The sequence below is a fragment of the Emys orbicularis genome, chromosome 4 (genome assembly GCF_028017835.1).
Source record: "Emys orbicularis isolate rEmyOrb1 chromosome 4, rEmyOrb1.hap1, whole genome shotgun sequence".
Lineage (NCBI taxonomy): Eukaryota > Metazoa > Chordata > Testudines > Emydidae > Emys > Emys orbicularis.
Window position 1 is genome coordinate 153088925 of NC_088686.1, and position 22546 is coordinate 153111470.

The window sequence follows — 22546 nt, forward strand, 5'->3', positions numbered from 1 at the left end:
ACTCAGCCCCTGCATGATCCCGGGGCACCAAACCTCCTCCCACAGACCCTGCCTGGGCCTGGGGCACCAAACCTCACACACACACACACTCCCCCTCCGTCTAGGGCATTAAACCTCCCGCCCCACATTCCCCACACCTGGGCCTGGGCACCAAACCTCCCCTCCACTCCACCTGGGCCGCCAATCCTTCTCCCTCCAACAGCAAGCACGTGGGTCTGGGATACCAACACCCCCCACCCAGCCTGAACCCCTCTCCCAGTTTCACCACAGGCAGCTACTGACTAGAGCCCAGCAATGGGACGCCCAGCCTTTTCTTGGGGGACCATTCCCAGCCAGTGCCTCTAGAGGGGATAGGCCTGGTGGCCCACTTGCTACCCCCCTGAGCCAGCCAGTCCCTTGCCCTGGGCCTGGATCAGAGCCAGCACACCCTAGAGGGGAAAGATCCCTTCCCCATTCCCCCGCCCCCGGGTCAGGTTGCAGGCAGTGCCCCCTAGAGGGGAAAGGTCCCTGCCCCATTCCCCCATGAGGTTGCAGCCAGTGTCTGCCAGAGGGGAAAGGTCCCTGCCCCATCCCCCCATGAGGTTGCAGCCAGTGCCCCCTAGAAGGGAAAGGTCCCTGCCCCCCTCCCCCATGAGGTTGCAGCCAGTGCCCCATAGAGGGGAAAGGTCCCTGCCCCATTCCCCCCCATGAGGTTGCAGCCAGTGCCCCATAGAGGGGAAAGGTCCCTGCCCCATTCCCCCCCATGAAGTTGCAGCCAGTGCCCCTTAGAGGGGAAAGGTCCCTGCCCCATTCCCCCCCATGAGGTTGCAGCCAGTGCCCCCTAGAGGGGAAAGGTCCCTGCCCCATACCGCCCCCCTCCGATCATGTCGCAGTCGGCGCCCCCTAGAGGCCAAGGCCCCGCGCTCTGCTCCCGCCCGGGTCGCAGCCGCCCCCTGGCGGCCCGTCCCACCTGCTGGCGGCGCGGGCTGCTCTCACTGCACCAGCCGGGCCCTCGCCGTCCCGCGGCTGCTGCAGCGCGGCCCCCTCCGCGCCGCGCAGTGGAGCATCTCGCGGGGCTCGGCTGCTGCAGCCCGGCCGCTGCGCTCGGCTCGGCTCGGCTCCGCTCGCTGCCTGCCCGCGTCACCGCCGCGCGCCCCCCCTCCGGCGGCCAGCTCCGTGCGGGGGGAGCGAGGGGCGGGAGGAGCGGAGCGAGCCCGAGGGGAAAGCCGGGGGAGGGAACCGCAGGGGGCAGGGGAGGACAGGTCAGGGCGGGAGCCGAGGGGGGCGGGGACCGAGGGGAGGAAGCTGTAGGGGGGGAGGGAACCGCAGGGGGCGGGGACCGAGGGGTGGAAGGAAAGGGGGGGAACGGAGGGCAAAGCTGGAGCAGGGCAGAGGAGGGAGCCGGGGGGGGGGGGAATGGAGGGCAGGGGGAGCTGTTCCGGGCTAAGTTGCTGGTGATGGAGCTGTCGCTGCTTCCCTGGCTGCCGGGTTGGGCTGGATTCCGATTCTCCCTGTGAGGGGGAGACTCCCTCAGCGCAGGGACAGCGCCCAGGGGCCCAGAACTGTGGGGGGGGGGCGAGATCAGGGTACCCCTCCTCCCCCCTTCCAAGCAACCGACACGTGGGGCACTTTAAGAAATCAGCACGCCATCATCTCTGCCTGTGACATCACAGCTAGTTGCCACGGAAACAGCTGTGACATCAGAGGCCAATGACATCAAGCCCAGAAAGGGAACAAACAGCTGGGGGGCGGGGGAGACGAGTGTGACTCACTTAAAGTATCAGCCGCCATCCTTCCCTCCGCAGCCAGGGACTGGCCCCACGCTCTCAGCTCTGCCCCCACCCCCAGCTCTGCCCGTACCCCTCAGTCCTGACCCACAGCCCCTGCGATCGCAACCCTGGGCTCCCCTGCCATAGCTCTGCTAGTGCCCCTCAAGCCTGACTCCCGCCACGAGCTGCTGTTAGGCATGGTGTTGTGGCACACAGCCCAGCTCATTTCCTGTCTCAGTGCCCCATGCCAGCTGCTTGGGGGGAAGGTTCAGGAGCCCTGCCCTGGCAGTGATAGGGTAATTAGGCACCCCTGTGCCAGGGGCCAGTCCCAGCTGCAGAAGCAAAGCCCCCCTGCCCACAGGAATCTGGTTGCTCTAGCCCTGTGCAGCGCCCAGACCCACCTGGGGTCTGGCTCAGTGGGACACGCTGGGTAGAGCTCTCAGGGTGAAGCAGGAGGGCTGGAGCCCAGAGGCCCCATCTCAGAGGCGGTGAGGCTGCATGGCCAGCACTTCAGGAGGAATGGGACCTCTTGTGGGCCTGGCCCACTGAAGGTTTCCGCCACAGGACTGTTTAAAAGCTAGCACCTACAGCAGATCCTGTGGATCTGTGACACCAGGCATCGAGCCTGCCCATCCCCAGCTTCCTCCCCCCAGCTCCAGCCCTGGGCCTGCCCATCCCCAGTGCCCGGCTCAGACTCAGCCCCTCATGCCTAGCACTGCTCAGCAGGAGCCCAGCAGAAACGAATTGGTCCTGGCTGCATCTCTTGCACTGGTATCACTGGTGCCATTCTCCATGCATCAGCCAGGACCCACAACCCATCCCAGCCCCACCAGGCCTCATGGCCCTGGCAGATGGGTATGAGGCAGGGGGGCCAGAACTTCTCAGAAACACATCCCCACCCCAAGAGTCCAGCTGTGGACCAGACACTGGGCACAAAGGCTGGGAGTGTCCTTTCACGCCCAGCATCCAGGAGAGGGCTGCAGCGCACAGGCCATGGGCTGCTGGTACAGCTCTTGATCCATTAATCAGAGCAGGAGCACACGGCTCACACACAGCTACTGAGGAGCAATTGCTGGCAGAGATGCCAACCAGCCACAAGTAAATCGAGCTCAGCTCATGTAGCTCAGCAGTTCCTGAGCTGGCCCCTGGTGCCACTGAATAGCCGAGCGCACGGCAGGCTGGGGGACGGAGCCTCAGACTGTCCCACACCTGGCACCAAAGAAGAATCTGTAAGAATCTGGAAATGACAAAAGTAGCTATTTGGGGGAGGGCTGGATCTCAGGACCCCTTGACTGAACAACCTCAGATTTTCCCCACAAAGTCTACCCCAGTCCCTGCTCTGTTGCAGCAGTTTTCAAGACAATCTCCTGAACAGGGATTTTAAGCGCTTTGATTATTAAAGTCAGCTCCTTATTGGGAGCCTTATATACTCCTTCTCATAACACAAGAACTAGGGGTCACCAAATGAAATTAATAGGGAGCAGGTTTTAAACAAACAAAAGGAAGCATTTCTTCTCACAATGCACAGTCAACCTGTGGAACTCTTTGCCAGAGGATGTTGTGAAGGCCAAGACTATAACAGGGTTCAAAAAATAACCAGATAAATTCATGGAGGACAGGTCCATCAATGACTATTAGCCAGGATGGGCAGGGACAGCGTCACTAGCCTGTTAGCCAGAAGCTGGGAATAGGTGACAGGGGGTGTCACTCTCTGGGGCACCTGGCATTGGAAGACAGGTTATCGGGCTAGATGGACCTTTGGTCTGACCCAGTATGGTCATTCTTATGTGGGTAGACAATAACTGAGAAACCCCTTTGAGCACATGATGGTGGCTGGCACCTCGAACTACCATTGGCCTGAACATGGAAGCAGACACTTTGTGCAAAACATTCTATCTACCCATTTTTCCATCAAAACAACTCCCACCTTGGGAGGCCCTTGTCAGAGTCCTAGAGGAAGGAACCACCAGGCAGATCATCTGGTCTAACCTGATCATCACAGGCCACCAGCATCGCCCAGCCTTGCTCAAACAACCCCAAATTTGGACCAATACCCTACCCCAGGCTTCCACGGGGTACAGCAAGATTCAAGCCAAACCAGGTAAGAACATGGATTTTAGAGCACTTACAAGTATGGGCTGTTAACCAGTGAGTGAGCCTAACCCTTAGCTGTAGTGACCCTGCCACCCCACCCTAACCCCCTCCAGTAACAGCTGGGTGTTCCCCCCTCCGCTCCACTGGAACATGCCCTTGATCTGGGATTCTAACCCTGCAGGGCTCCAAGGATGAGGCCAGGCTTGAGTGCTGGACCCACTCACACTGCCAGCTGGCTGGTCATGCTGAGTCAGCAGGATGCTTGGCTAAGACAGTGGGGAGGCAGGGCCAGGCCGCGGTGCAGGCAGAACACACGGTCAGAACGCAGGGGGTTGAGCAGTGCAGGTGCGACTAGAGTAGGGCCAGCACAGCCCCTCCCAGATGCAAACCCAGCACCACCATGCTGCTCTCCCATCAGCCTCGGCGACTGAGCCATATGCCCCAGGCACACTCCCAACCACCAGCTGGGGAATGTAGCAGGTGACATGGCTCCGCGTGATGCAGTTCCAGGCTCCAGGTGCTGTGGGCTTTCTCCAGATAGCCCAGGGCATTCAGCATCCTGCCCCCGGTGCAAGGCAGCCTCCCTCCTACGAGCTGCTGCTGCTTCCAAGGCCCTGGGAGGCCCCAGGAACGTGCCGTGGGAGGGGCCAGCTCCTTCCTCGTCACTGGGAGCAGCACAAACCACAAGGGCCAGAGGCAGGTCAGAATCCCAACGCTTTCTTTTATTGAGTTATAAAAACAAACACGTTATAAAGATGTGAGAAAAGCCACTGGCTCCTCTCCCTGGAGATCCCTGCAGCATGGCCCAAGCGCCAGCTTCCCCAGCGCTGACTGCCGGCAACAGCTGCACTCCAGCAGGACCTGCTCCAGATCCTCAGCTGCCGAATGCTGAAAGGTCTGTGTGGGGTATGGCAGAGCCGGGTCTTGGGTGGGAAGGTCCGTGGGAGGGCAGATCTCCAGGTTCTCAGATGCTCATTGGTGGGAAGGTCCATGGGGCAGGGCAGCAGCTGTTACGTACGGGCATTGCGCTCTGTCTCTGCCAGACACTCTCTCACCAGCGCCCGGGCGTGGATAATGCCTGCAAGGGGAAAACCCAAGGGAGCCTCAGACCTGCCGAATGGCCTCCGAACCCAGCCCAGCAGGGCACAGTGCCAGGGCCACACCTAGGCCACCGCAGGGATCCAAGCACTTTTGGAGCTCGATGAGGTCTGGCACCAGCTCACAGCCAGGAGCAGAATGCTCACCGGCAGGGCTGAAAGGGTAGCATCAGCCTTGCGGGAGAGGCACCAGCCAGCCCCCTCCCCCCCCCCCCGACCCCAGCACAGGAAGGACGGAGTGGATCCCAACTCCTCAGGCTTCATCTCCACTCTCACGGCACTGGGCCATCGGCACCGCAGGCACTGGTGGGGAGCTGTAGCTTTAAGTGGCTGCACGGGGGCACTCATGGCTTTAGCCTGTGGGGGATGTCTCTCCTCTTTGCCTCCCTGTTGGGCAGGGATGGAGGGGACCTTACAGTGGGCAGAGGGGTGAACTCCTCCTTCCCACCCGGGAACTAGCTGCCCCACAGTCCCTCACCCCAGTATCTGACATTGCATCCGACAGCGATGGATACACACTCACAGGATGGCGCTGCCAATGCCACTGGCAGAAAACAACGCTGACAGGGCAATTGTCCTCATGGAGTTTGGCAAGAACTGCCATTGAGATGCCCGGGGCAGCCCATGGTCCCCTCCCCGTGATGGGCTCAGGCTCGCTGCAGTTTCAGGCAGCGTCGGCCACACCCAGGGCAGCTCCCCACCCCCAGCACCAGCAATGGGCTCAGACTCGCCCCGCACGGCCCAGCAACCTCCCTGCAGCCTCAGTCAGCATCACTGCACTGATCACACCTGGGGCAGCTCCTCCCCTCTCCCCCAGCAACGGCCTCAGGCTCTCTGAAGACTCAGGCCGCATCAGTCACACCCGGGGTAGCTCAGGCTCTCAGCAGATGGCTCAGACATTCAGGCTGGGTCACTGAGTCAGTCACACCCAGCGCCTCGTACCTCGTTTCAGCCGCTCCATGGCACTCTTGCTACCTGCATAGGTGGGTCGAATCTCTTTGCCCATCTCCTCAATGACTGAGAGTAGGTCAGTGTACGTGCTCTGGGAGCCCTGGGAACCTGGTGGCTTCATGGCCTGCAAGGGGCAGAGAGAGCATGAGGGAGCCAGCCCTCCCCAGGCCATGCTGGGCCAGGCAGCAGAGGTGGGGGCAGCGGCTCACCTGCACGTAGCCCATGGACGGGGGGCCAAAGTCGTTGAAGAGGGGCCGGAAGGGGGCAGAGGCTCCAGGGACAGATCCGGATGGCGATGGGACACTCGTGGCTGAAAGAGACGGGAAAGGAGAGGGGAGGTCACCCAGGAAATAGCATCCCTGTTCCCGACCCAGTGCCCTGTGGCCAGCACCATCCAGCACACAGGCCCCTCCCAACCCTGCTGTGGGCTGCAGTAATGCTAGAAAGGCCGCAATATCCCACTCATGGCACATGGTGTTCCTTCCCCCTGCTGTGCGGGGTGGGTGGGGTGGTGGATTGGATCTGCTGGGCTTCAGTTGGGGCAGGGCTCTAGCCCTGGTGCTGTTCAGTGATATCTGGCCTGTGCCATTCGCTGCCACCACAAACCAGAGGGGGAGAATCCGCTGCTTCCTCCCTTTGCTCCAATGTCCCCGCGATCTATCGACCCCCTGCCTATATCATAGCACCCAGGCTGTGCCTCACTGCTAGACCTACAGCACAAGCCCCGCCAACCCCTCCAAGCTTGTCTATCTGGGCTCCTACACTGGCGCTATCACCATGGTACCAAGGCTTCTGCAGGGATTGCCCTTCCCCCTTCCTTTGGGCTCAATGCAGCCTTTGACACTATGGCCCTTCTCACTCCATGGAGGGCTCAGTTCCATTCTCAGCTCTCGCCACCTTCCTGGGGCTGAGAGGCTGGGCGCAGGGCTAGGAGGAGACCAGGGCTCTCGCCCTCTCCCTGTGCAACCCCACTTGCCAGCTGTGCCATGGGCAGAGCGCCACTGACCCAGTTCTGCCAGGTGCTGGGAGCATTAACCCCCAGCTCACAGCAGCACCACGGGCTCCTCTCCCCACACACCCTGCTGGCCTTGGCCACGGGTTTAGCTCAGCTTCCTGCAGCCAAGTGTTGCAAAGGAACAAAAGCCTATCTTGGGCAAGAGCTGCCTCCGCCCCACAACCCCATCTCCACTGCCCCTCCTCCTACTCCCGGCCTACACTTGCTCCACTGCCCAGAACCTGGGCATCGTCTGTGACGCTTAATTCTCTGCTCCCGCTGCCTTGGCTCTACAGATCGGCCCACCACCCCAAACCCCTGCTCTAGCATGCTGCAGCTGCCTTCCTCTGGGCACAAAGCAGCATGGGTACCTCCATGCATGCAGCTCACTCGCTTTCCCTCCAGATCCCAACAAGTCACCCTGCTCTCTAGCGCCTTCTCAACACCACTCCAGCCTCCCTACTGGCCTGCTGTCTCACTCAGACCATCCGTGTCTGGCCTCCTGCATAGCACAGGCCAGGGAACCCACCCAGCCCAGCTATCTCCCGCCTCCCCTGCTTCCTCCACTTGTCTGGCACCAGCTCCTCACAAAAGGGTCAATGTCAGAGCTTCCCCCACATCTTCCATCGTCTGCGTCACCAACTTCTCTCTCACGTCAAGTCTCAGCGACAAGCATCTCTCCATTTGCCTCAAGCCACCTGCAGTATCAATCCTGGCCTAGAGAATTCTTTGTTGGACCAGAGAAGTGGGAGACTCCTGGGTCCCTCATGCAACGGTTTGACTGTTATGGCTTCACAAAATATCTTCTCTCCCAGCTGTATGCCAGGCATTGGCATGAGACAAATTCCAGATGTTTAAACCTGCTGACTAAGGCCTTGTCTACACAGGGTGGTATTCCAGAATAGCTGTTCCATGTGTCGATGCTCTTACTCCAAATCAGTTTAATCCACTTCCCGTGTGGATTAAACTAACTCAGAACAAGGCACTCTTGTTCTGGAATAAAGGCATTCACACATGCAGTTAATCAGGAAGAGTTAATCCGCTTTTGATTCACATGCCAGCTTCTTCCAGGTTGACTTTCATGTGTAGACATGCTCTGAGCTTCCCTTCCAAGCCCCACAGCCGAGGATTCACTTTTTTGGTGAGGTCACAAGCCTATGGACTGTCCCAGGGGTCAGAGAGTCTTACAGGAGAAAAATGGAAGACGAGATCTGAATATCTAACATGAGTCACACAAGCAGATCAAACCACCACCACAGTACAGCTTTCTTTACACATCATACAGCAGCAAAAAACAATACGCCTCCCCCCCCCCCCCCCAACTGTGACATTTCCTGATTTTCGCATGCTTAAAATATGCAGCATCTACTTCAAAAGAAGGTGCAAGATACTCTGCAGCAGCAGTTCTGGGAGAGCCTGCCCCATGGCAGATAGAACAGTAAGTATTAAATAGTAAGAACTGGTTCTGGCTGGATGAAAGGAATCCCGTTAGATATCTGATCCTTTTCTGTATCCAGCTAAGGTCTTGGTCTCAGTGATATCCCAGGGCAGTGATTTCCACAAGCTAATTGTGTAAAAAAGTATTTCCCTTTACCAAAGATTCCTGGAGTTAAAAGCAGCGAGCCTGATGTGCCACATTCCTATGTCATTGAATGCCCTTGTTCCCTGCATTACGACAAGGGAAATACACAGTCCTGCTCTACAGTCTCTAGGAGTCCATTCAGTGTTTTGTACCCTTTTGTCAAATCCCCTCTCTGTCAAGCTGAGCTATCCCAACTTCCTTCCAGGGCGGAGAGTTTCTTGTCGCTCATCTCTGAAGCCCCTCCAGTTCTGCAGTGTCCCTTCTGTAATGGGTTGACCAGTACTGCACACCATCTCCAAGGCAGGGCTCCCCACTGATTTACGGAAGGGCATGCCGAGGATTTCAACAGTATTCCCCAGCCCATTCCTGAGGCAACCACAGCGCTGCGGTTGCCTTTCGCACAGTTGTTGCGCAGCAAGCAGAGGAATCAGAGAGTGGTACACAGCAGTGCCGTGAGTGGTGATGGTTAATACACAGCCCAGTAAAGTGGATGGTGAGTTCAGATTAGTCCCTCCAATGTGCATTACTTAGCATCTGTCCCCCTGGAATCCCATCTACCATGGTGCTGCTTTTTTCCCCTACCGTGGTTAGGTCCCTCAGAAGTGCCCTATCAGCAGGAGTCTCCCACTCCAGGAACAGAATTGACACTTCTAATGGAAACAACAAGGAGTCCGGTGGCACCTTAAAGACTAACAAATTTATTTGGGCATAAGCTTTCATGGGTAAACTTCTAGTTTATCACCAGCTACAAATGCAGCTTTTCTGCCTTCAGCCTCCTAATTCCTTAGGAGGGAGTGTACAAGATTGCACGGTTAACTGCTCTGAAGTCAGGAACGCCCAAGTCCCACCCTGTCACCCGTAGGCAGCATTACGATAACAAGTCTGACTTCACAATCCGAGCTTATTTCTCAAACAACAAGCTGCTCTTCCAGCTCGGAGGCTACCAAAGCGTGCAGCATCTGCTACAGACAAGCAGGCTCTTCAAGTCACTGAATGGAAGACACAGCAAGCAGCTGAACGACCCACACAGCCAAGAAGAGCGAGTGGGGACAGGCCAGTTCACTTCACAGCCAAGCTGCACTCCAGGAAGGCCATCTTGCGGTTTGAAAAGCAAATGCCTGGCCTGGTGCATAGCTCACATGGCAGGCTGATCCAGGGGAAAAAGCACTGAAGTGGGTGTCAGAAGATTTTAGTTCCACTCCTTGCTATGCCATAGACCTTGGAGAAGCAAATTCCCCTTTCCTCCACCCCCAGTTCCCCATCTGTAAGATAGGGGCACCTGTACTTTACTTTCTTAATAAAGCGCTCTGAGGCCTCAGAATGAGAAATGCTACCTAGGAGCTGAGCTGACAGATCACAGTGAGAGGAGAATACACAGTGTCAAAGCTCAAAGGCAGCAGAGACAGACCTGCCAGCGACCACATTAGCTTCTCTGACCACAGTGCCCACGTGTCTACCCAAGGGGAAGCGGAAGAAGTCCCCAACCGGTGTAATACTGAAGAAACAGTGTGAGCCACAAGCAGCCTGTGCCAATGGTGCAGGGCAGGGGAAGGGAAGGCCTGCGGGTGACAGAGCCGTGGCACTGTCTGGCAGGGGGGATTCAGGATGTTGACATGAACCAGAGTTACTGTGAAGGGGTCCTGGCTGCGGGGGCTCCCCAGCAGGTGGTGCCCTGGGAGGTTTGGTTCAGGGGCTGGGTGGGTGGGAGGCCGGGTAGGGCTGTTGGGGGGTGGGGGGGGGGTGGTCCTGTGCATGGGTCTGTCAATGGCAGGTGTGTGGGGGGGGGTCAGTTGGGGAGCTGGGCTCCTGGGGGAAGGGGGAAGATCTACAATAAAGTTACTCGGGGCAGGGGGGTAAGGCTGGGAGGGGGCTGGTCCCAAGGGGGGTCCTTGGCAAGGGGAGGGCTGTTCTCTGAAGGGGCTGGTCTCTTACTGGTGAAAGGAAACAAGGCCAGACACAAGGAGAGCGGACTTCCGGGTTTGGGAGGGGACAGGAGGGGTGTTGGCTGTTCACTGGTGGGTGGGGGAAATCACTGGCTCCGGTGGGGGAGGGGCTGTCGGGGGAGGGGGGGAAGGTCCCCACTCCCAGGAGAGGGGCTGTTCTGGGGAGGTCACACCTAGGGGAGGGGCTGTTCTGGTGAGAAGTAACTGGGGGGGGGGTTTGCTCCCAGGGGAAGGGCTGTTCCAGGGGAAAGGACTCGAGGGGGGGGTCGCTCCCATGGCAGGAGCTGTTCTTGGGGGGAGTCGCTCCTGGTGGAGGGACTGTTCCAGAGGGAGGGTGGGAAGTCTCTCCAGGATGGGGGACTGCTCCTGGGGGAACGGCTGTTCTGGGGGGGTGTTACTCGGGGAAGGGTTGCTCCCGGGGAGGGGCTGTTCTGGGGGGGTGTTACTCGGGGAGGGGTTGCTCCCAGGTAGGGGCTGTTCTGGGGGGTGGTCACTCCCAGGGGAGGGGCTGTTCTGGGGGGGTGGTCACTCCCGGGGGAAGGGCTGTTCGGGTGGGAAATCGCTCGGGGAAGGGGAGGTTGCTCCCAAGGGAAGGGGTGTTCTGGGGGGAGAGTCACTCACGGAGGGGGGGTTGCTCCCAGGGGGGTGTCCCTGTCTTGCTCACTGGCGGGCTGGGCACTGGGGGTTGTTACCGGGGGAGGGGCTGTTCTGGGGGAGTCACTCGCGGAGGGGGGAGGTCGCTACCGGGGACTTACTCGGGGCGGGGGGGGTCGCTCCCCGTGGAGGGGCTGTTCCGGGGTGAGTCGCTCGGGCGGGGGGTCGCTCCCGGGGGAGGGGCTATTCCGGGGGGAGTCGCTCGGGCGGGGGGTCGCTCCCCGGGTAACGGGGGGGGGTTGCTCCCGGGGAAGGGGCTATTCCGGGGGGAGTCGCTCGAGGCGGGGGGGTCGCTGTTCCGGGGGGGGGTCCCTCTCTTGCTCACCGGCGGGCGGGGCCCCGGGGGCGGGGCTGGCGCTGCTGCTGGTGCCGGCTGCTCCGGAGCTGGCGGGGGCGGGCGCGATGGGCTTGTAGGACATCCCCGTGTCCCCTCCCTGACGCGGCGCGCGACTCCTGGGCGCTGATTGGCTGCGGCTCCGGCGCGGAGCGCCTCGACTCCCGGGCTAGTGGGAGGATCCCGCACGCTGCCGCTGATTGGCCGGCTGGCGAGGCTCCTCGCGCCGATTGGCCGGCCCCGCTCACCCCTCGCAGTTGATTGGCCGCAGCCTCACCGTCCCGCTGGGTCCCGACGCCGCTCTCGGCTCTGTCCTCACGCTGGGTGGGCGCGCGGCCCCTTCCCAGCCCCTCAAGCGCGCGCGTTCTGGCGCTCACCCCTCCTGCTCGCGCCCCGTCCCCACAGGCCTGGGCCCGCCAGGCCCGGCGCGCGCCGCTGCCGCCTGGCTCGCTCCGCTCGGACCCCGCAGCGTCCGCTCGCGATGACGCTTTCCCCCCCCCGCGCTTGCGTCTTCCGCCCCCCTCTGTGACGTCTGTCTCATACGTAATGGCGCCCGCGTGCTCCCTCCCGTCTCCATGGAGAGCAGTGAGATGCCCAGCTGCGGCCTAGGCGCCCTCGGCCAGCCCGGCCCCGGGGCAAAGGCCTCGGTCCCTGACCCCCGGCAGTGCGGCCAGCCCGCGCAGGGAGGCCGGGTCCGGGTGCCCCCGCCCGGCTCTCGGGCCGCTGCGCCACGTGGCTGGGGCGCGGGGGGGCGGGCTCCGAGACGGGGCTCCCGAGGGACGGGACCCGCCCGCTGGGCTGGAGCCGAACCCGTGCCGCGGCCTGCCCCCGTCCCCCGTCCCCCGCACCGCCGTGGGGCTGGATCTGGCCGATCAGCCCGCGAGCCACTGGGCACCCACCTGCTCGGAGTTTGCTCTAGACCCCGCTTGCTCGGGGCGGGGACCAGCCTAGCCCCGCGGGGGGGGGCATGGCCGGGGGCGCCCGCGGTCAAGAGAAGGGAGCCATCGCCTGGCTCCTCGCCAGCCATCGGCCGCAGCTGGTGAGCAGGGAGTGGAGCTGCGGCTGGCTGCATGGGGGCACTCAGGACCTGGGGAGGGGGCATCTCCTCTTTGCCTCCCTGTTGGGCAGGGATGGGGGGGGGGGACCTTTCACTGAGTGCAGGGATGAATTCCTCCTTCCCACCCTGCAACTAGCTGCCCCTCACCCCAGTAACTGCCTCTGCATCGGACAGCGATGGATACACGCTCACAGGATGGCGCTGCCAACGCCACTGGCAGGAAACAACTCTGACAGCGCAATTGGCTTCATAGGGTTCGGCAGGAACTACCTGCTGAACCCTATGATGGTGATGCCTGAGGTAGTTTTCCCCATGCACAGCAATGGGCTCAGGCTCTCGGCAGACTCAGGCAGCATCACTGGGTTGGGCACACCTGGGGCAGCTCCCCCCACCCCAGTGATGGGTCAGGCTCTCTGGAGACAGGTAGAGAGCATGAGTCACACCCAGGGTACAAGAGAACAGCTAGAAGGGGACTGTTATGAAGCCAAGAGCACCACCATGCAGTAACTGGCCTGGCCTTGAAATCTGATGCCCCAGTGATCCCAGTGTCGAACATTAGCACAGACTATCCATGGCTGCGAAATAGCCGAAGCCAGTGGTTACTGGGAACTCACCAGAGCAAGCCCAAAAAGAGGACAGCTGGGACATAGAGCTCTCCCCCAGCACCCTGCAGGAATGGCTGCAGCCTATTGCCCCCTAACCAGCACTTCCAGCCAGAACCCTGTCCTGTGACAAAGTGGGAATATTTTGTAAGAGTTTTATGAATCGTGTGTGTGCCTCGTTTCCCCTATATGTGCCATGGCTATCCAGTGTGGGGGGGAAGGATTAAGTTACTCTCAGGGCAGACTCAGAGACATAGGGGTGAGTGTCACCTCCCTGTCTGGGTGGAACAAAGAATCATTAACATACTGGCTGAAACTGACCCAGACGGACAAGGGGGCCAGAGAGAAAGCGCAAGCTCCATGACTCGCACATCGACACTCAACAGCAGGATGCTCCGGCCAGGGGGGCTGTGACCTCAGCGTGGTCCTGCCTGGAGAACAAAGACAGGTGGGTTCAGCAGGGAACACACATGGGCTCTGGAAGGAGCTGGGGGCTCTCACCTGGGAACTGATGATGGAAGGAAATCAGAGAGATCCAGAGCCTGAACATGGAGTTTGGGCTAGGTCGGGGGCAGGTTCAGGAGGTGGGGGACGGCTTTATGGGCAGGGTCGGGCTTGGCTGGTAAATTGTGGCTCAACCAGAATGGTTGCTTCTTTAACCACCCTCAGTTCTCTCTGCTGACTTAAGGCCTCCCTGGGCTGTGTGAAAGGTGGCTAATAAACCCGACCGTTTTGAAAATACTGGCTGGGGTGTCGGAGCCCCCGAAGAGCGGCCAGGTCTCTCCAGGGGTCTGGCTCAGTGGGACGTGCCAGGCAGAGCTCTCAGGGGTGAAGCAGGAGGGCTGGAGCCCAGGGGCTCCTTCTTGGAGGGAGTGAGGCTGCAGGGCCGGCCTTGGAGGAAGAGTGGGACCCTTGGGGGGCTGGCACACTGAGGGACTCCTCCAATGGACTGTTTAAAAGCTGGGGCCTAGCACTGATCCTGCCCCCCCCCAATCTCTGACCCTCCCAAAACCTAGATCCCACCCCATGTCTGACCCTAACTGCCCCCCCCCATGTAGCCCAGACCCCACTCGCACCAGAGTTGGCAGCAGCACCTAGGGGGGTGGTGATGGTGAGAGCTTGGGAAGGGCTGCCCTCCTCGCCCCCCCCCCCGTGCCCCCTCTGCACTCTCCCTACTCAGGTGTGAAGAAGAACAACACTTTATTACATCATCTATTGGGCTCACAAGCAGAACACCTTGGGGGACAAGCAAGGGGCACAGGCTGGACGGGCTCAGGGGGACACACACTCTAAACCTACTGGGAACCTGTCTGGAGAATTGGACAGGTGCAGGGGGCATCATTTGGGTTGGGGAGTGGGGCCAGGGTGTGGAAGGCAGCATTGGGGTTGGAGTGCAAGGGGCAGCATTAGGGGCAGGGTGCAGGAGGCACAGTCAGCATGTGGGGGTCCACATTACCGTTCAGGGTCAAGGTGCAAGGGTGGGTGTTGAGTGCAGGGGTCAGCATTAGGGGCGGGGCAAGGTCAGGATGCAGAGGGCAGCGTTAGGATTGGAGTGCAGGGGTCTGCGTTGGAGTCCCAGGTCAAGGTCGGAGTGTGGGGGGCAGCATATGGGGCAAGGTCAGGGGGGCAGCATTGGGGTGAATGCAGATTGCCGGGGTGTCATGCCAGGGACAGCCCTAGGTCGGGGACAGGTTTGGGGTGTTGGGAACAGTGTTACCCGGGTTGGATTGCAGTGTTTGGGGGCAGGGCTTGGTGTGTGTGGGGGCAGTGTTAGGGGCAGCATCAGGGGCAAGGTCAGGATGGTGGGGCAGAGTAAAGGGTGGGATCAGGAGCAGGGATGAGGTGAGAGGGGCAGCATTGTTGGAGCCAGGGAGCAGCACTTTGATATAAGGTATATGCCTGGCTGAGTCCGTGTTCCAGGCACTGGCCTGCTCCAGGGCTTGGAGGTGCAGGCCAATCTCAGGAGCAAGGGATGGCATGGACTGAGGTGCGGGCGGAGCCATCTGGGGGTGCGGGCAGAGTGGACCAGGGGCCAGTGTGGGGTTGGGGTGCAGGATGAGCAGGCTGGGGTGCAGGTAGAGCTCAGCAGCGGGGCCGGCGTGGGGGGTCGGGGTGCACTGTGGCAGGGCCAGCACTGGAGAGGTGAGGTCCTTGCTCAGTGCTTGTGCGTTGTGCTGCTCTGGTGTCCGGACCCTCCAAGCTGCCGCTGGAGCCAGCTCTCTGCAGCCCCCTCCTCTCCGTAAGGCACAGCAGGGCTCTTGTCCCGCACCCTGCACTGGCACTTGTTGCCTCAGCGTGACATCATTCGCACAAACTCTGCCAGAGCAACCCAAGGACACTGTTAGGGCAGTGAAGACAAAGAACCCAGAAGTCCTGGTACCTCCCCCAACCCATTAGGCCCCCTTCCCTTCCCAGAGCTGGGGATGGAACCCAGGAGTCCTGGCTCCCAGCCTCCGCTGCTCTAACCCACCAGACCCCACTCTCATCCCAGAGCTGGGGATGGAACCCAGGAGTCCTGGCTCCCAGCCTCCACTGCTCTAACCCACCAGACCTCACTCCCTTCCCAGAGCTGGGGATGGAAGCCAGGAGTCCTGGTTCCCAGCCCCCCAGCTCTAACCATTAGACCTCACTGCCTTGCCCACACAGTACCTTCGAAATCCACCAGGCCGTCCCCATTGAGATCCACATCCTTGAGGATTTCGTCCACCTCGCGGTAGTTGAGTTGCTGGCCCAACAGCTTGCGCATGGCCTCGCGCAGCTCGGCTGTGCTGATCCGCCCGTCCCCATTGGTGTCGAACTGCGGGGAGAGCGCTAGGCAGATAGCTGGGCTGGGCGCAGATCCCCCTTGTCCCTGGGCTGCCCCAGGGCACCTCTGCCCACACCTGGGCCTGGCCCCCACCTAACCCCCAGGCCCAACCCACCCTGCTGCACCCTCAAGACAGCCCTGGCCGCATCTGGCCCTGCCTGTCCCTGGCATTGCCCTGCCCACCCACCCCCAATACCTCCCCCGCATCCATAGGCCTGCCCACTCACACGAGCCATCCCCCACACCGCCCTCCTGGGCCCACTGCCCCCCTACTCCCTGTCACACTTCCAGACCTGCCCCCTGCCCTGCCCCAACCGCCTAACCCCGTTACCTCAGCCACCCACCCCTTGCCCCGGCTCCCCTCCTCATGCCCGGCCCGACTGCCCAACTCCCTCCCTTTGCCGGGAGCCAGTTCAGCTGCCTTGTGTCTGTTCCCTGCTCTGCCCTATAGGCTGTGGCATCAATGGGGTGGTGCCATTGGGGGTACACAACTGGGCAGCACTGGAAGCCCATGGCTGGACCACACAGACTGTGTGGGGCGCGTGGGGCCACGCCGGGCTCTCACCTCGCGGAAGGCGTCCCGTAGCTCCTTCACCCCAATCATGTCGGCCGTCTCTGCCAGCATCTTGGGGCCCATCAGCTCCACAAAGTCATCGAAATCCACCTTCCCCCCAGCTGTGAGACATGGACGCTGTTACGCAGGATGGGGAGGGATGGGAACTGTGCCTAGTGTGGGGTCCTGGCGGGGGACTCTGCCCCACGGCAGGCGGGGGTGATGAGGGACCACGTCCTGGAGGAGAGGTGCCTGACGGAGTCTGTACCCCATGGGAGGGGAGGCCTGTGGGGTTTGTGATCCATGGGAGGGAGGTCTGATGTGGTCTCTGTCCTGGGGCAACCGATGGGGTGTGTGTGAGGGGGCGACCTCACGAGGTCTGTGACCTGCAGGAAGGGGGGCTGATGGGGTTTGTGACCCAGGGCTATACTGTGGGGGGGCTGATGGGATCTGTGACCCACGGCGATGGGGGAGCTAACGGGATCTGTGACCTGGGGCGATGGGGGTGCTGACGGGGTCTGTGACCTGGGACTACGGGGAGTGGGGGGGCTAACGGGATCTGTGACCTGGGGCGATGGGGGGGCTAACGGGATCTGTGACCTGGGACTATGGGGGGTGGGGGGGCTAACGGGATCTGTGACCTGGGGTGATGGGAGGCTCGATGGGGCCTGTGACTTGCAGGAAGGGGGTCTGATGGGGTCTGTGCCCCAGGGCTATGGGGGGCTGATGGGATCTGTGACCTGGGGCGACGGGGGGCCCAAGGGGCGCAGGGCGGTGGGCGTGTGGAGGTGGGCGCAGGGTGGTGGGCGGGTGCGCGTGGAAGGGGACCTGACGGGGTTTGTGCCAAGGGCGAGGGGTCTGCAGCTCTGCAGGGGCTGGGCCATGCCCAGCAGGGAGCTCCCTGGCGGGGGCGCTGTGCCTCCCCCAGCGGGCGGGCATGGGCACGTACTGATCTGCTGCGACAGCTCGATGAGCTCCATCTCGGTGGGCATGTAGCCCATGGTGCGCATGCACTCGCCCAGGTCCTTGTAGCTGATGTACCCGTCACGGTCCTTGTCGAATTCTCGGAAGGCTTCCTTCAGCTCTGGGCAGGGGAGACGCCGTGACAGTGCGTGGGGTGCTGGGCACCACAGGGCACCCCGACACCATAGCCTGCCCCTCAACGAGGGTGCCCCATGCACCAGCCACGGACAGGGACATGGGTCCACAGGAATCTGGGTTGAGACCCACCAAACTCGTTACATATCCCACAGTGCTCCACGGGGGCGGGATAGTTGAAGGAGACCCCTAGAGGGGAAAGGCCCCGTGCTCCAGTCCCCGTCCCCCCTGAGCCAGCCAGTCGCCTGCCCTGGGGCTGGATCGGAGCCAGCACTGCCTAGAGGGGCACAGCCCCATGTCCCTGGGCGTGGTGGGTGGGTGCAGCACTCGCAGGTGGCTGGGGGTGGATCCCCAGCGGGGCAGGCTGGCCCCGTCCCATGGTCCCGCTCCCTCCTTTACCTTCGATCTCCTCCGGCCGCAGCTCTCGGTCCTGGGGAGGAAGAGAATTGGGAGCGGTCAGAGGGTAGCGGCTGCTGCGGATCCTTCCCCCAGCCAGGTCCTGGCCCAGCCTGCCCAAGGGCTCCCCTGAGCTCAGCATCTGGGACCCCGCTGCTAGACCCTGGGTCCACGTCATGGGTGCCCTGCGTGGCCTCTCCGTGGCTGCACGACGCAGGTGCTGGCAGCTCCGTGGGCAGGGCTGGCATGGGGCGCTGCAGGGCAAGTGCTGGATGGAGAGTAGGGGCGTGGGTTGGAGCGGCCAGTGGAGGGGGGTGTGGGGGAGGAACCGGCAAGGGTGGGCATACATACCTTTGAGCTGGGCGACGGGGAGGAGGTGTGGGAGCAGGGCATGGTGCAGAGGGGCAGGTACAAGCTGTGAGGAATGTGAGAGAAACTATCCGTAGGACTCTGTCCCCGCCCCTTGGCATCACTTGTTCGCTCCCTGGCCATGGGAGCTCAGGCCAGGGATTTGCGACAGAGCCACTGGGACTGTCTGGGGGAACGGCAGACCCTGCAGAGACCAGAGGATCCCCTGTGGCAGGAAGAAGGGGCCAGGCTGGCTTCTCCAGCAGCATGGCTCAAGGAGGCTCCGGCATTGGCCAGGCTGAACCCTGGCTGCACCTTTGGCTCCCGGTGCCAACCTAAGGCCTCTGAGCCAGGTGGCCAAGGCTTCTGGGGGTCGCTGCACCCTGCAAAGCACTGGCTCAGCTGCATTCCCTGCAGGTGCTATGGAGAGAGACAGAGTGGCTGGGGCCTGCAGGCCCAGGGTCAGAGTTAAACCATGGGAGATGGGCACAGGGCGGTGGCTGTGAGGAGGTGGCTGCGGGACAGTGGGCGTGGGGAGGTGGGCGCAGGTGGTGGGTGTGGGAGGTGGGCGCAGGGAGGGGGCCGTGTGGAGGTAGGCATGGGGCAGTGTCCGTGTAGAAGTGGGAGCCGGGCGGTGGCTGTGGGGAGGTGGGTGCAGGCAGAGGGTGTGGGGAGGTGGCCGTGTGGAGGTAGGCGTAGGTGGTGGGCATGGGAGGTGGGCACAGGGAGGGGGCCATGTGGAGGTGGGCGTGGGAGGGGTGCGGGTACGTACGAGCTGGGTGATGGCGATGCTCTGGTGCAGGAAGATGGAGGTGTGGGAGGAGGATGCTGTGGTGGGATGGGTGTGGGAGGTGGGCGCAGGGAGGGGGCCGTGTGGAGGTAGGCATGGGGCAGTGTCCGTGTAGAAGTGGGCGCCGGGCGGTGGCTGTGGGGAGGTGGGTGCAGGCGGAGGGTGTGGGAAGGTGGCTGTGTGAAGGTGGGCGCAGGTGGTGGGTGTGGGAGGTGGGCACAGGGAGGGGGCCATGTGGAGGTGGGCGTGGGGCAGTGGGAGGGGTGCAGGTACGTACGAGCTGGGTGATGGCGATGCTCTGGCGCAGGAAGATGCAGGCCGGCCCCACCAGCCCATGCAGCACCGAGTAGCTCTGCAGCGGCGGGGTCTGCGCGGCGGCGTCCGGGTCGTCGGGGTCGTGCCTGCCAGAGGCCGGGGAGCCTGGGGCGCCTGAGCGCTGCTTGCCGTCCTACGGCAGAGCGGGCAGTTAGCAGCGAGCGGGGCCCGCGCCTCCCCAGCCCGGCAGGCACTTGGGACCCAGATCTGGGGTGGGCTGTATTGACTAGTCACACACAGGGGAGGGGGGGATTCAGACGGACAGAGGAACATGGACGGGTCCAAGCGAGGCTCCCATATGCCGCAGCCACCAGTGCCCCGCTCCCTGCACTGGCACACCCACATGGCACCGACACACCTGCCTGGCAGCCACACACCCGCATGGCATCCAAATCCATGAGCCCCGCTGACACCCCCATACGTCCCCTTACTCCCCATAGGCCAGCACTGACAGCACACACCCACGGCACAGTCCTTGCTGCCCCCCCCCCCCGCCACTCTCACATCCCCTGCCCCCATGTGCACGACACAAAGCCGCCGACACTGCAGCCCCCGATCACACAGGTGGTTACACAAACCCAGAGACCCACGATCCCATCCTCAGCTGCTGAGATGGCAGAGCTTGAGGGGGGATGTACACGTGGTACTCCACTGCCACTGGGGGCCTGATACACTGGCACCGGTGTGTGTGTGTGTGTGTGTACGGGGCCCCGTGGGGGCTGGTGTTGGTGGGGGAACCATGCACAGGCAGTCTTGGGGGGATGGGCCTGTTGGCGGGATGTCAGGGGCCTATCAGCAGGCAGGCATAAGGCGGGGCCTGGAGGTGGGAGTGAAGTGGGGCCCTGTGGGCACAAGTGGGGCAGGAGCCCATGGGCAAATGGGGGGGGGCATAGTGAGCATGGAACAGGGACCTGGCAGCAGGAGTGTGGGGTGTTTTAGGGACTGGGCCCCAGGAGCAGCTTTAAGGGGGCACGGGGAGACCATCGCCCATGGGCAGGTGTGGGGCAGAGGCCCGCAGGTGGGCATGGAGTCTGGCATGTCCCTGCCCCATTCCCACTGGGATCGCTCACTGCCCCCTAAGCAAACCACTCAGGGCAACCCCAGTCTGTGCATCCCACAGGGCCGGGCCCCCATCCCCATCACACCCAGCTGGCACCAACAGGCCCCACTGAGGGGTCAATGAACATCAGGGACCCAGGACCCCCCGCTCCCTGCAGCAAAGATCCAGTAAGGGCCCAACACGCAGGAGGAGCCGACTGGCACAAGGGGAGTGGGGCAGGACAAGAGCCCTTCGTAGATGCTGCCACCTGGTGCCCTTGGTCCTGGGGTGGAGGTGTCTCCGGCACCAGCAGGGTGGGCCGTGTGGATGCCCAGAAGGACGAGGAACCTGGGCGTGGGGGGGGTGTGTGAAGGACAGGGCAGGCAGGGGTGAGCCACAGGCTCCGGGTGCTGACACAGACAGGGGAACGGAGAGAGGGATCAGTGCCCGTGTGCCCCTGCCCGCCCCGCTCCACCCCGGTCTTACCTTGGAGACCTTCCTCTCAGGGGTCTTGGTGCAGTTGCCCATGGCTTGCGGGCCCCCCCGTGCCAGAGAGCATGCCTGTGCGGGCCTGGCGCTGGCCCCGGCCCTGGCGCTGTGCCTGGCGCTCTGGCCGGGGCGGGGTTTTTTATAGTAACAGGGGCCGGTGGCTGCGTGGGGATTTGAGGTTTTTATTGAATATCTCTGGATATGCAGGGCGCGGGGGGGCTCTCTCCCACACACACATAATCCCGGGATTACTCCCCTCTCAGTCACGCCGCTCCAGGAACAGGGACAGCCCCAGCTGGTCCCCACATGGCCCCACTCCCCACCACCCTGCACCCAAGGGGCTCACGGCCCCTCTTGCTCCCCCAAGGCCAGCTGGCCGGCCTGCTGCCACTTGGGCACCTGCCAAAGGGGCACTGCTCCCCCAGCTGGCATGCAGCCCTAATCGCCAATGACAATCACCAGGGATTTACAAATATCTCCCAGCGGCGGGCAGTGCCGCCCCGAGCCCTGTACACCACCATCCCTCGTGATTGCACGGGGGGGGGGAGGGGGACACCAGAGGCGACATGTGGGGGGGCACACAGAGTCATGCCCCCGCTTCCAATTTCTGCCTTCCATTTAGCAACAGCTAAATATTCTGAGGGGACCCATCCAGCGGGGCCGCTGCAGACTCTGCCCCACAGGGCACTGGGGTGGGCAAGGCTTCCGGCCGCCTCTGGGGGATGCCCAGCAGCGAGAAGGCAGCGGCTCCCCCTGGCGGCACTCACCATGTGTCTGTGCAGCACGGGGAGGGAGGGAGCAGCAGGGCGGTGGGCTGCGGGCTGAGCACCCCCATACACGGGGCTGCTTCTCCTTCCCTGCTGCTGAAGCCCCAGCGCTTCCCGCTGTCTGCTTTGCAGGCTGCCCTGGGGCGAACGCCACGGGCAGGGCAGGGGCCACTCTCCCGCTCCTGTAGCAGGGGCTCTGCCCAGGGGCTGCGGCGGGGCTGGCCCTGCCTTGCGTTTAGCAACAGCTTCTATCTGAGGCTGCCGGTGTGTCTGGAAATGCTCACTGGGGGCGTCGCGCCAGCAGGGACCTGGTCCAAGCAAGCCTCTGGCAGGCGTCTGGCTCGGCTGCATTCGCTGCAGGGAGCCACGGAGAGAGACGGGGTGGCTGGTGCCTGCACAGGCCCAGTGGAGGCCGTGGGCCTGCCCCTGTGGAGCTGGGTCACAGCCCAGAGCCCACTGATCCATGACGGTGCTGGCGGGTCTCACCATACCGCCCAGCTGCTGCTGCTCCAGCCTGCAGCGTGGCCAGGCTCCCGTGCAGCTGCTGCGCTGAGGGGAAGTCAGGGCTAAGCCTGGGGCATCGCAAGGCACCTGTGCAGGTGCTGGGGCCCAGAGCCCCCCAAGGCGGCACCATAGGGATTGGCGGAGAGACAATCCCCAACTCTGAGAGCCCAGCCCAGCCCGGCCCGGCTCTCCCCACCGGCAGGGCCAGGGAGCATCGCCCAGCCTTGGCCTACCCCACCCCACTGCCCAGTCCACCCCGCCTCTCCAGCAGGCTCTTGGACCTTTCCCCTGCAGCGCCGCAGCCTGACCATGCTGCCCGCAGGAGGCCCCACAGGGGAGCCTGACCCTACCTGGCTGGCTCAGGGTAACTCCACCAGGGCGGGGC

General features: G+C 62.5%; 2 protein-coding genes across 3 annotated transcripts; both read right to left on the reverse strand.

Annotated features, from left to right (window-relative positions):
• Positions 1-4552: 4552 nt before the first annotated feature.
• CDK2AP2 (cyclin dependent kinase 2 associated protein 2) lies at positions 4553-11482 on the reverse strand. Its single transcript, XM_065404031.1, has 4 exons — positions 11389-11482; positions 6100-6200; positions 5882-6014; positions 4553-4920 (listed from the first exon to the last, which is right to left on the reverse strand). The coding sequence occupies exons 1-4, from the start codon at positions 11480-11482 to the stop codon at positions 4853-4855; spliced, it is 396 nt and encodes a 131-aa protein (XP_065260103.1). The 3' UTR covers positions 4553-4852.
• Positions 11483-15346: 3864 nt separating this feature from the next.
• Positions 15347-20929, reverse strand: LOC135878363 (calcium-binding protein 2-like). Of its 2 annotated transcripts, XM_065404004.1 has the most exons (7): positions 20888-20929; positions 19325-19495; positions 17913-17943; positions 17365-17499; positions 16428-16537; positions 15706-15853; positions 15347-15372 (listed from the first exon to the last, which is right to left on the reverse strand). In XM_065404004.1, the coding sequence occupies exons 1-7, from the start codon at positions 20927-20929 to the stop codon at positions 15347-15349; spliced, it is 663 nt and encodes a 220-aa protein (XP_065260076.1). The 2 variants fall into 2 exon arrangements, with proteins under 2 accessions (XP_065260076.1, XP_065260077.1); XM_065404005.1 differs by lacking the exon at positions 19325-19495.
• Positions 20930-22546: the final 1617 nt, after the last annotated feature.

Coding starts and splice junctions, on each gene's coding strand:
- CDK2AP2 (XM_065404031.1), bottom strand. CDS start 11,482: ATGTCCTACAAGCCCATCGCGCCCGCCCCCGCCAGCTCCGGAGCAGCC. Junction 6,201..11,388: donor CCCCGGGGCCCCGCCCGCCG/GTGAGCAAGAGA, acceptor CGTCTCTTTCAG/CCACGAGTGTCCCATCGCCA. Junction 6,015..6,099: donor CGTCCATGGGCTACGTGCAG/GTGAGCCGCTGC, acceptor TGCCCCTTGCAG/GCCATGAAGCCACCAGGTTC.
- LOC135878363 (XM_065404004.1), bottom strand. CDS start 20,929: ATGGGCAACTGCACCAAGACCCCTGAGAGGAAGGTCTCCAAG. Junction 19,496..20,887: donor CTGAGAGGAAGGTCTCCAAG/GTAAGACCGGGG, acceptor GCTCTGCCGTAG/GACGGCAAGCAGCGCTCAGG. Junction 17,944..19,324: donor GCATCGCCATCACCCAGCTC/GTACGTACCTGC, acceptor CTTCCTCCCCAG/GACCGAGAGCTGCGGCCGGA.